Consider the following 13,486-nt stretch of genomic DNA (forward strand, 5'->3'; position numbering starts at 1 on the left):
AAGTAATGAGTTGATTAATTATACCAGTGCCATGTTAATAGAACTTCGATTAATCTCTTGAGAGTATATGACTCCATCACCTACAATGGCTCGTAGCATCTAAGCAGGACTTTTCAGAGCTCAGGCTCCTCCATTAAGACAAAATGTATGTCTTAAGAATCAAAGGGTTGGGTGGAATTTAGCTTACTATTTTCATTACACCTCTGTGTGGGGATCAACTTGTATAAAGCATCAGAAAAATGATGAGGCAAATCAAACAGCGACAGGGAGGAGATTTTAAAATATTTTACTGGTACTCACATAACCGCCACCCTCATACTTAGCCAGACTTGGTCATATTTATGTAACACCCAGGTCTCTAGTATGTGGGTGCATTCAGACTTTCTGAAACAGTGAGTTCAGTGCCTCACTCTCTGACAGTTATGTTGGTGAAAAGAAAACAATGCCACTCTCACAAAATGCAATGCACCTGGACACTCTGGAGACCCAACCCATCCCACGTGTGGAACACTCTAGTTCAGGAGCAGATTACTGGTTGGTCCATATTGCTTGGGCTCACCTAATGACTACTAGGTTATAACCCTGATGCACGTAAGCATCACTTGCAAAACTTTTACTGGCACCATGCCCACCGCAGACAAAATAGATCAGCAGCTCTGGTCTGGGCCCCAGGCATTGTTCTCTATCATTCTAATGTGCAGCCAGGGTTGAGAACCACTGCTGGAGACTAGAGTAGTTGAAGTCATTGTGCCAATTTTCAAAGTATTCATGCAGAGTATATTTTAATTCATAACATAAAGCAGTAATGAACTCTTTAGTTCTCTCAAGATTATTGCCAAGTATGGCAAAATTCCCTATTTCTCCAGTTTTTAGCTTTGGAGGTGACCACGTTGTGTGTGTATGTCTGTGAGACAATCCTGCTATTCTGCTTCCTACGTAGCTTTTGCATCTTTTACTTTGCCTCCCTGCTGCCACATCCTTAGTTCAAATCGTCGTCTCTCTAGTCTTGCTGCTCCCTCCCCACCCCTACCTGCACTGTTCCCATTATTTCTCTCAGACTCCAAACACATCTTTCTTCTTATAACCCTCTTCAATGGCTCCCTGCTGTCCAGACACTCAGTGTCTTCACCTGGGCATCCAAAGCCTCTCGTGAGTAGGCTGGGGGGATCATTACTTGAACCAAAGGGTCCCTCGCAAGTCCTGAATGAGCACTGTTGTCCCCAGCTTCTAAGCCCCTGCCTGGACAGCTTGGACCTCACCCATCCTGCCAGAAGTCCCCATTCAAGGCTCTTCTGAATAAAAGCTTCTCTGATCTTGCCACCTCCCACTCCCAGCTCCTAGGTCTTCACTGCCTATGTCAAAGCAACATCTGATTACGCCTCGTGTCTGGCAGATAGTGGGTGCTCCAAAAAAAAATAGTGAACAAATAAACTCCATTTACCACAGTATCAAAATTGTAAGTTTGTCTTTCCTATTAGATACTGAGCTTTCTCTGAGAACACTGGGTAACGTGGTGTATGTAGTAGAAAAAGCAAAGTCTTTGGAGACGAATTTATGTTGAAAGCTCTGCTCTATCACTTACTAGTGACAGGATCTTGGGCAAATTGAACTGCTTCCTCAGCTGCAAAATGAGGGTGATGACACCTTGAAGGGCTGTAAGGATTAGCCGTGACTTGTATGGTACCAGACACATAGTAGGTGCCCATATATTTCCTCCCCTTGCCTCCAACTGACACAACTTACCAGATACTCTGCAAAATTCATGGACAACACCCTGCTAGAAAGCTTCTGCTTTGTACCTTATGCTTCCAAATGACCAAATGACTCAATTCTATAAAAGTTAAATGTTTGTTAGAAGACCTGAGAACCATCTTCTCTCCCACCCTAGTCATCAGGGGTATATTATACCCATTACCCTATTTAATCCCCAACAGTCCTTTGAATTATTCCTGTTTTACACCTGAGAAAGCTGGAGCAAAGACAAGACAATGGATTCTCCTTTAGGAGCAGGGCTCTATACTTTATGTCATGTTGCTCTCACATTTGGTCTTGTGAATGCATGCTTTTAAGTGCAATCACTCATTATTCTGAAATTAGAACCAATATTCCAATAATGTCTGTTGAATGGGTAAAAGTTAAAGTAGCTATTTTATTATTATTAAAATATTATTATATTTTAAGGAGAGTCCTTTCAGCCCCACACTTTGGGACTGAATAGTGGCTGACTGCCACACCCTCTCAGACGGAGCCTCTTGCAGCCTTGGTTCCTTCATCCCTAACTTGAGAAGAATAATAGTACCTGCCTTATGGGAATACAAGGATTCAATGAGTTAACACATGAGCTTCTAACACACGTGGAGCGGGATGTGGCACATGGCAGGGCTCAGCATCGGCTATTAGCATCATCTCCACAAGGGCCATTTTGCTCAGAATTCTACCAGGTTGTCCTTTAATGTGCTCTATTATAGGAAAGAAGAACAAAAAGAGAACATTCACTCTTGCATAACTGAGAACTCAATTTAAAAAAGGCACTTTAAAGACAAATAAAAAGTAACTTTATTGACTGCTAATCTTACCATGAAATTCCTATAAGAATAATTACAAAATAATGCAGGTTTTTTTTCACACACTTTTGGTATCACCTTGATATGATGATCCTTTCACAGAAAGGATTATTTACAGTTTATGTAGATATAAAGTTCATTGTTGCAAATACAAATGTAGATGTATAGAGGCAATATATACCAAATTGGTATACTGACTAGCAATGGATATTAACAAATGCAGAATAAATAACAGCTTTATACTTCTCCTTTTTTATTTTTAAAACAATTTCCAAATACAAAAATGTAGATATTCAAAATGGATTTTCACATACATATATATAATTCTGCTGCAAACAGTGGATCAAAAAGCAAAAATGTCCTTAGCATGTTTCATTTTTGAAAACCCACAAGACTATTCATAAATGCAATTAGAAAGAGGGTGTGCAAAACCACCAACGATGCTGGAAAAACCCTAAAGACCTGATTCTGTTTGAAGTAGAGAGAAAATAAAGTATAAAGCACTATGTACTTAATTAAATATATTTTTTCTTAATGTTTAAACAAGAAACACTAGGAGCTAAGGAAATGTACCACATTATGAGCTGGGCTCTTTAGAGTCAAACTTCATCAGGATTTGTCTCTTAAGCATCTGTAAGAAATGGTGGATTATTTAATGACATAAGTAAAATAGTCATTAGATGATCCTTTCATACTTTCATCTTTTTATACAAAGACTGAGATACTTTTATACATTCTGATACCTGAAACTTTGGTTCTTTCAAACATTTCATAAAAGCAAAATCATTTCATGACTATAGAGTGTCATAGAGTTTTTTTCCTTTTAAAGTGTCAAGTTAAGCCAATTTGACCAGGCTTGTGTGAACACACTGCCCTGTCACGTCCACGGCGGGGGCACGCTAGGGACAGTACAGGTGGAGTTTGTTCTCGTTCTCCATGTGTTTATAATACTGACTCCCATCCATGGGGAACACTGCAGGTGCTGCCGTACCCTAAGTCTATTTCTTTGTTACCTGAAAACTTAATTTTGTATAAAAATATGACTGTTTCTTTAGAAAATAATATAGTTTTTTTTAATAAAACCTGGTAGATAGAAAAAATGGTATATCAAAATATGGTAAACAAATGTTGTAAAATATGAAATCATTAAAAACATCTCATAGAAAGACATTGTGCTAAAGTACTTTCCTGAAGTGTGAGCAACACTGTTACTGTACATCTAAAGGTTACTAAGTTCAGTCTCCTGACTTGGTTTCATTATATATCCTAACAGCAGTGGCAGTAACTGTCTTAAAAATGGTTCTTTCTCAAACACTAACATTTTCTGTATACTTCAAAATTCATGAAAAAGATATCCTCTGGATCGGTGGTTTTCAATCCTGTTACATACTAGCTCCATCTGGAAACTTTAAAAGAAAAGGCAATTCCACCTGGGTCTCACCACAAGAGACTGATTTAATTCATCCAAGGTGGGACCCAGACATTGTTATTTTTTTAAAGCTCCCCAGATAATTCTATGATGCAACCAGGGTTGAGAACTATGGCAAAAGACACATGAGAAAACAGTCGTTCTTAACTCTGTATCTATCAACTGATTGTCTGTAGGCATCATTCATTTGATGACATATCCTCTGTACCAAACAAGAAAGACCATGTATATGAGATAGTCATGGGAGCCAAAATGAAAAGTTAGTAAGCTTTAAATACATATAAACACACACAGTCTCATATATTTACATATGTATAACATGTACGTATAGTTAGGGTATTTTGGTTAAGCAGAAACCAGCATGACCATACTTTGCTCTTGATTTAAAAATAAAAAAAATCCACCAAGTACAGACATATTTTAAGACATTTCCATAGTTTTAACAGAAACTGGTTTTGGAAACTCCACAAAATTCATTATGGCATGAACACAACTGATCCGTTACTTGGACAAGGGGCTCAGCTGAGTCCTAGAGCTTTCTGGAAGAGCAGGAGTATGACGTGGCACTGACCAGGTGTGAAGGAGTCACAAGGCATCACAGCATGCATGGTCTTTTGGTTATTGCTTGACTCACATCTTCTTGGCCCTCGGCTGCCCTTCTGGTGCAGGCATCTTTGGCGTGCTGGATTTTGACTGCTTCGTTCGTGTTCACTTTGGTACAGCCCCAGTGGGGTGGCAATGGCTCTGAGTAGGTGACGGTCTCTCTACTAAAAAATGAGAGCCTCTTCTCTCTCTCTTCCCTCCAACCACCGGCATTTCATGACGGAGTGGTAAAAAAATGTACAAGCAAACAAAGGAACCCAACAACATCTTTCACATGATAAAAAAAAAAAGTGTTGTTACACGTAACTGAACTGGGAAACAAAACAATGAACAAACACACCACAGTTGGATATTCTGAAGGCTTGGTAACCAGTAAAGCACATTTCCTTCCAAAGGATCAGTGAACTTCTGGGCACTTGTCTTGTGTACATTCTCTGCAGTCCTTTTACTTCTGTGTAATACTTAAAGTGCAACTGTCCCTCAGCTTTTATTTCTGTCGCAAATATTATAAAGAAAGAGCTATGTCTGGGGTGAAGAAAATATGGCACAGTAATAGGTAAAGAAAGAACCCATGGCTTTCACAGCCTCTAGCGAACAGCAGGCTGTCTGTACAGCTGCACATAGACGTCCTTTATACAACAAACTCTGGAACTTCATCGTGGGTGAGATCCAGAGAAAAGTATTTGCTGGTTCTTTTGACTGGAAAAGCATCTTGGATGTTGACACACTGCTGAGCCAAGCAGCTGCTGCAATAGAGGCCTTCCTCATCTAGTTCATGGCCACACCCAAAGGTATAACTCTGAGCAGTGTCCTGACACAGCCCCGCAATGCGCAAAAAGTCTTTCTGATACAGTCTGATGTCATCGAGGCTCAAGCTATGTCGATCGGTGGAGGTCTTTGGCTTTCGACATATAGTCTACAAGACAAGAGAAGGTTGAAACAACTTTAAGAGCATAGACTAAAGTGAAAGTTTAGCACTATTTGCCTTGTACAGAGAGAAGCTGCAAAATCATAAAAGGTTAAGGAATCCTTATATGTTAGGAAGTGGTTTCCAGTCTGTGGTTTGTGGGCCCTGAGGCCCTGTGGAGCAAAACGTCACTACCACCACCACCAAATAATAGCAGCTAGCATTTACTGAGCCCTTATTGTGTGCTAGACCCCAGAATTCATTTAATCTTCCCATCAGTCTGTGAGCCACGTGCTATTATTCTCCCCCCTCTACAGATGAATAACCCAAGGCACAGGGAAGTCAGTGCAATGTGAATCCAACTGTCTCTAGCATCTCAGAAATCAAGCAGTTATCTTAAAATCAGGTTGCAGAGGTAAAGATACTGTTTCTCGGTTTTTCCATGAGGATATGGCAATTCAGCACGGCAACACTCTCATGCTGAGGTCTGTTATTCTTTTAATAAGAAATGGGAAAACAAACCAATTATTACTCAAGAAACACAGTTTAAAAAACTATTTTTTCAAAAGCCACAATTCTTGGGTAGAAAAATAACACGAAGTGCTCTTGGTATAGCAAATGTTGGGAGACGGCCCCAGGATAAAGAGGTGGGCTCCCGAACACTGCAAGAGGTCACACTCTGACAAATGCTCCACACAGCAGGTAGCAGACTTTTAGAACTCATTATCCCAAGAGGTGGTTCCAGCTGAAAATATAAGTAGGTTAAAAAATGGTTCCAATAATTACATGAATGGAAGATCCTTAATGGTTACTTAATGAAAAGAGGCATTATAGTTCTAATCTACTTTTGCGGCTGAAACCACAAAGGCCAGCCTTGTTAGAATAAGATATCATTTTTGCTGGAGGAAAAAGTAACAGGAAGAAAGAACAGAGCCTGAGCTCAACAACATTTTCTTGGAAGGGTCATGTCCGAGAGCCTCCTGAAGATGACGATCCTTGTATTGACGTCTTCTGAGGCTCCACCGAAATTTCACATAGAATTCATCAGGTCATCGCCACAAAGCATCAAGGCAGGCACACGAATGCTCTTCCCATCTGGTAGATGTGGAAGCTGATCCTTCGCTGTGCCCCACAAACGTTCATGTACAGTAAGAGCTAACGCTGACTGGCAGGGCTGGGGTGCAAACCCAGTTAGTTTGACCCTATAGCTTGTAGTCCTAATCATCATGCTACATGTGCTGCAATAAATATCACTCATTGGAGTTTCCAGAAGAATATTTAATAAAATGTCACGTTCACATTATGGTTACTTAAATGGAAAAGAAAAAAAGGACAAATGAGAAAAAAGGGAAGAAAGAGAGAAAAATATAGGAGGCAAAGATTGCCAGAATGCAAGAGAAAGAAAGAAAAGAGGAACACACGTAGAAGGAAAAAAACAAAAGAGACAGAGCACCCAAGTGCTTCCCTGGAGACAGAGGTGAATATCAGCAGTAGATTATATCTAAATGCTGCAATGGTGTATTTTAATTTATCTATATCTTCTGATAGTTTAATAGTTTAACCAGTGATCATGGGTTATCAAATGCTCTAGCTTAGCATAGTTTGATTCAATCTGAATGGAATAATTAGAGTGTGGAAACATTTCTACCGCAACACACCTGACGAGAAAATTACTCTCCCAGTTGTTGAGATCAACACACACACACATACACACACCAGAATTAACCTGAAGCCTGAAGACTAGAGGCTTCCCACCCACATAAAGTATGAAACAAAGTACATAGTTCATCCAAATAAAAACCCAACTCAAAGATAAACAGAACTAGAAAATAAATGGACATAAATTCAGACTAAAACTAGAATGTATGTATCTACTAGGAATCATTTCATTAAGGTTTTAAATTTCTGCTCATTTATGTAATTATAAATGTAAGTTCCTATTTAAAATTTTCTATACCTTCAGCTGCTGATTTAAAATTTCAATCCCTTCCATACCTGTGGGAGAGAATCAGTACTCTGGCCTCGAAGTTTGACCACCGTCTCTGAGGAGCTGGAGGTGGAAGAACCAATTTCTTTCACAATCAACCCTAAAGTGAAATGCAGAGGAAAACGAGTGAAGACTTCAAATTATTCATCCCTCTTGCCACTCATCTGACATATACTGCTACCAAGAAGGAAAGGGCAACTATTAACCACTGTCCACACATCTCACTGTGGCCCTTTGGTGGCAGATGACCAGGGGGGGATCACATTCTCTCCTTGTGCTGCAGTGAATAGGAGGAGTGGGATACATGTGGGGTTAGAGCACAGGACGGAGGTTAGAAACTGCATTTCCTAAAATAAACTTTTAATTAAGCTATTTATGATGCAGTTAGGAATGAACACAAAGGCTGAAGGTGCAAAGCAATCTCTTTACTGTATCTCCTAAAGCTCCCCCCACTCTCCACACAACACTGACTTTGAATTTAACCTGGACACAGCCTCTAGGTCTGGCTCTACTTAGACAAGCAGTGGGTAAGTGCAGGGCTCGGGCCTCCTCTGGAGTCACACAGATCTGGGTGGGAACTGGGTTCAGGTAAGTTAAGGAGCTGTGTGTCCTGGCCAGTGTCTGTGTGTCCTTGTGTCTGTCTACACCTCTTATAAATGGCGCTGAGCCTAGCACCCATCTGACTAAAGAGCAAACGCCCACAAAGGGCTAGGTCCAGGACCAGCATATGGAACACACTGTGTTCCGGAGGCTCCTCTTGGCCAGCGGGAACACCGTGGCACAGGCCTCCTGCAGCAGATGCCACCGGTGAGACACCAAAATGGGAGGCCATGGTGAGAAGTCAGTTCTGGGGCTCTGAGGTCAACAGAGCTCCTCATCACCCCAGTGCTCGGGGAAACTGATAATTCAGAAACAGAAATCCAGGGGCTGACACTTCCCTAAGTGACTGTGGCATGGGAAAAAAGCACCCAGGAAAAATGTTTCAGAAGGTAAAATTGTCAATGCGAACTGGAGATGTAAGTAAAAACCACTCATATTTTTCTTGCAAACAGATGGAGCAAGTGAATAGGTCAGGCCCCAGAGCCCTAAGGCTAAATGGCTTAAGTACATTTCTACCTGATAAAAAAAGAACCTTGAGTAAGTAATGTGATTGTTATTCAGCCACTGCTAGTAACCTACAGAAATGACTTTTTGTATTCTATCTCTTTAGAAGGGTCTCATAATAATTCAGTGTCTAGAATGTATTGTTTGATGATTAGTTCAATTAAAAAATGATATATGTACATTCTTGGTTTACATGTAGACAGTTTAAATTATTCTCAGATGACACTCATGTTTTGGGGGTTGGTACAAAGTGCTTGAGTAGAAGATCGTTCTCTAGAAAGCTCCTTACCTTCTAAAAAGCCTTAAACTTTTGAGTCAATCTTCATAGGAAGAAGATGTGGACTAGTGCACTGGTTGGCACTGGGTATGGTTCCTTTTGAATTTCCTTGTAAATGTGCCCTTTTCTGCCTATAAATAATTTGCTCCAAAACCCAGAACCAGCACTAGAAAACTCAGTATCAAGCCTGGTGCTCAGAACACTGAACAGACTCCTGCCAAACTTCCACAAGAATGAAGGACAGAGCAGTACACTACGTCACTACTCAATCTTAGCTCCATGTTTTTAAAACAATGGGCTCAAATTGTAGAGATTTTGGCAAACTGGGATGATGCAAAGAAGAAAATAAAAACATCCATAACCCCATCATCCAGAGAAAAGGCTATTAATAGTTTATGTATATTTTGTCACATACATGTAAACATTTTTATAATTTGAGATCGTACTATCTAAACAATTTGTACTGTTTTTCTTACCTAGGTTTCTTACATTATTAAGTATCCTCTGAACCCACTAGCTAAGGAGAGGACCTTCCCGAGGGAGCTCACCAGAGTGTCCATTCAGCTTCCGAGACAGGAGCATGTCCTCTGTGATGTAGATGCACATGTCTGGGCTGACTTCCAGGGACTCTTCATTCATCCTCTCCAGGTCCCTGGGGTCGTCAACCAACATCTCTATTTCTGACAAAGAAAGAAAAGACATTTAGTGACCTAAGGGGAAATGGCCACTGTAATTCATAGCCACACCTTGAGGGAGGTTATTTAATTATTCATATTTAAAAATAAATCTGCTAATGAGACTCCACAACAGGAAACTCTAGCGACAACTCTCAACTAGATGCTGCTTCTCTTCTCCACAGGACTGCTGTGTTACCTACAAGTCTGCTAATGCCATGATTTGACTGTCAACAAGGACAGAATGAGTAGTGCATGAAGCTCCCCATCACCCATGGCTGCCTTCTCTCAGAGCATTTAGCAACTTGATTTGATATCCACGTGAATTCTATAGTAAGCACACGTATGTTCTGCAGTTTCCCTTAATGGAATCAGTGTATCTTTTCCCCAAACCTGAATGCTACAGCAATTATTTGAAACAGAAAAATAAAAAAGATGCACACAAGTACTAAGTTTGGCTGATACAGGCTACAGGTCTGATCGTATCTTATGCCTTAACACAGGTTTAAGCAGCCAAATGCTGTTTCTTTCTTCTCTATTACTACATCAATTCTACAGAAACAATAATGCAAAAAAACTGGAAGAGAAAAAGCAGAGCATCCCAGACGACAGGTCAGCACTGTTAGCTCGGAGGGCCTGGGGGGCAGGTTACCATCGTCCTGCAAATCCTCCTCCAGCCGGTCCTTGCCGCCACTCTCCACCCCGGAGGTGTGGGAGCTGCCGTGGCTGGTCATGGAGCTGCAGGTTTTCAGCTTGCGGTGGATGGCGCTGCCGGGGTAGGCATCTTCGGGGCCCGCGTCCCGGACCTTGGTGTCAGCCTCGATGCCCGAGGTGTGAGAGCTGCTGTGGCTGGCGGTGGAGTGACGGGACAGGCGCTTATGCTTCATGCTGTCCGCGCTGCTCCCGCTGGCCCGGGACCGCTTCTCCAGCTGGTCCATGTCGAGGTCCAGGTTGTCGCTGATGTAAGATTCCCGGTACTGCTTCTTCTCTGTGTGGTGAGGAAGACAGCTCGTCATTATATTCAACCAAGGCAGAAGGAACAGCTGATTAGCGGGGGTCAAGCCAAGAACAAGTACAATTTCACATTCAGAAGTGAGTGAGTGGAAAGTGCTCATAATTCTGATAGGAGCTCAATTTAAGAAGACTGCAAAATGAACAAAAACCAGTACCATAGATATGAGGTGAGTATTTAACTACTCAAAGAGTTTTAAAGCTTCAAACACCATAGAAGAATGCTACTCAAAGTGTAAGATGGCAGATCACTTCTTGTCTGCAAACTGTTATTGGTCCACAGTGGAATAAGTTCAGGAATTGAGAATAAACATTTAGAAACTTTTAGAGTGATCTGACATTGCCAGGACATCCACGAATGTGATTTTGAGCTTTGCAAAAGTATCGGTCCACAGTGGATTAGAAGTTTTTAAAAATCTGGTCCTTCCCCACAGATAATTTCAAAAGAACTGCTACAGAAACAGTTCAATAAATCTACTTATGCTAATTGCCTTTCATTTGATTTGTTCATCTGTTCAATTTGGGCCATTGTTAGCTTAGCTCTAGCTGTTGAAGACAATTTAAAATAAAATTATTCTTCTGAGAATTCCTTTCAAAAAATTCTAGATTTTCATGGATGAAGATTGCTTTTCTCCATTTAGGCTGAATCAGTGAGGTTTTACCATCTATTAAGAACACAGAGTAATCACTACTGGTCTGATAATTTATACTCATGTAGCCTCTGATTGATAAAACTGTTCTTTGATTTAACATGTCAGTACACCTCTTTAACGTAGCAAAGACACAATATTGGAAAGTCCCTTTTATCGAATGCTAAACTAACCATTACATAAAGGCACAAAGTTACAACTGAGCTACAGGTGTACAACTGATAGAAACTGTGCTTCAAGTCAGAAATTTAAAACCAAGAAATAGTTAAACTGCCTTGTATCTTTAATACTGATGAGAAATAACACATTAGAACAATGTTAAAAATGGAGAGTGCATTTGGGGAATGTTAAATTGATATTATTTCAGAAACTGCTGACTACTAGACTAATTGGGTTCTCAAGGGCCTGTTAATGGATTTAATTGTATTGTGTCTTGGTTAAGTAAAAATACTTGCACTCTTGATGTTTGAATCCAGCTCTGAAGTATAATCACCACAGGCTTCCCCAGAGAGGGAATGAACATCAGCAGGAAGAGAAAATATGCATTCCAGGATGCAAAATGGAAAAAATGCTTGGAGAAGGCTGTGTGTACATTTCTGGGCTTCAGCCCTTTCATGTCAATTCTAAGGAATCGAGCTGAAACACACAAAGGTGAGTGTGTGTAGCCACACAGAGGCAGACTGGAACCAGACATCAGAGCCTAACACACACATCACTGCAACAAAAGTACATCCATCTAAAGCCCATTTTTTAGGGTTAGACTGGGTTCTAATGATTTCCTATTTTCTGAAGGCAACAGGAGTTAAGATGAAGATGAAGAACTAAAGGGGTTTGCAAAATTCTCATACTTTCTATTCACTGTAGTTTCAATACAATAGCCATGTTGCCCTTGGAAGGGTGGAAAGTGAAGAGAAAAAGTAAAAATAAAAAGTCCTATATGGTGTTCGAGTTCTAAGACAATTGAGAATTGTGGATCTAATAATTTAAAAGCTTTTCTGTCTCTTTACAAATAGCCCTTTTACTCCCAAATTTCTTGTAGATTTGGAATCAACTACAGTTATTCTATACTCATAAGCATAGTCACTAGAAGACAAGCACTTTGCCAACTTGTTTTCTATCTAATAGGAGCCTAGCATGAATTACTTCCTGTCAATGTGTCAGCGCAGCCTTGGTGTTCCATGTGCTGGCTTCTATTCCTGTCATCGTGCTTTATCTCTTAGACCCTCTGCAAACATTTAAGAAGCTTCATACCAATCGGTTACAAAATGAGGGAAACGCTGAAATAATTCTGAAATTTATTCTAAGAGATGCAAAATGCAACCTCTCACCCCCTAGTAATCACTGGTGTCAACAGGGCAAATCATCAATGTGTCAATGTTCTATTTATTCCCTCTACTGTAAAAGCCCACAGACCACCAAGTTTTTCATATGTTACTTTGTAATATAATGCAGTCAATGTGCCCTCTTGACACAGACCTAAGAATAAGCCCTAGCTATTGAATAAAGTTGAGGTGAAAAAAATTTTTAAAGACAGAAAGCATTTTTTATCCATCTGTTCTAAATACCGTAAGATTCTTGTGATCATTTTTACTATAAAATGAGAAAATAGTGTTTCAGACAAGGTGACTCTAGATGAAATTTAATTAAGAAAAATATAGATTCTTTTCATGCTGTGATTTTTGGCTAATGTTAATAGCTTTTTTTGTTTAAAATGATGGAGTCCTTAAGTGTGGGTGAGATAAATGGATTCAGGCCAAGGTAAGTCCAAAGAAACTGTTTCAGGTTTTCTTCAGATCTGGAGGGATTTCTAAGCAGAGAAAACTAAAGATGTAAAGGAAAAAAAGCCATCCCCGCAAAATCTATCTATATGTATCCACGTAAAAGATCCAATCTGCACCTTTATCATTCCCTCACTGCCCCTACTCACATAAGCTCCCAAATGCACTTGGTGCTATGCTTGATAACAGACAAAGCCCTCCCCTCTTAACTTGACATTCTATGTAATTTTGCTTTAGAATCTGTAGGCGACGTCCGTTCATTCTTTCAAGCTCTAAGGGGCTCCCGTTAAGGTCACCTAAACAAGAATTTACTAAAATGCTGCTGGCAGAGAGCTGCAGGAATAAGTGAATTTCACAAGGTGCCAAGTTGGCCATTTAGGAATGAAGCCAACTTGGCAAAATGATGGGCTCTGAACCTAAGTTACCTATTCTCACAAGCTTCCTTGGCGCTTCTGTCCTGTTTAAATTCCTAATCTTCATATCAGCGTCAGAGAGATATATG

The 13,486-nt window shown here is 40.3% G+C and overlaps 1 protein-coding gene across 2 annotated transcripts in view; it reads right to left on the reverse strand.

The window, feature by feature from the left end:
* Window positions 1–2,621: 2,621 nt before the first annotated feature.
* FRMD6 (FERM domain containing 6) overlaps window positions 2,622–13,486 on the reverse strand; it is a 79,422-nt gene continuing 68,557 nt past the window's right edge. For both annotated transcript variants that reach the window (XM_082854072.1, XM_082854071.1), the window contains exons 11-14: window positions 10,198–10,533; window positions 9,420–9,551; window positions 7,499–7,590; window positions 2,622–5,512 (exon numbers count right to left, since the gene is read on the reverse strand). In XM_082854072.1, the coding sequence (XP_082710198.1) occupies window positions 5,228–5,512; window positions 7,499–7,590; window positions 9,420–9,551; window positions 10,198–10,533 (845 nt within the window). In that variant the 3' untranslated portion in view covers window positions 2,622–5,227. The remainder of the gene's footprint in view (window positions 5,513–7,498; window positions 7,591–9,419; window positions 9,552–10,197; window positions 10,534–13,486) is intronic.

Source organism: Leucopleurus acutus (genome assembly GCF_964270905.1).
Source record: "Leucopleurus acutus genome assembly, chromosome: 1".
NCBI classification, from domain to species: Eukaryota; Metazoa; Chordata; class Mammalia; order Artiodactyla; family Delphinidae; genus Leucopleurus; species Leucopleurus acutus.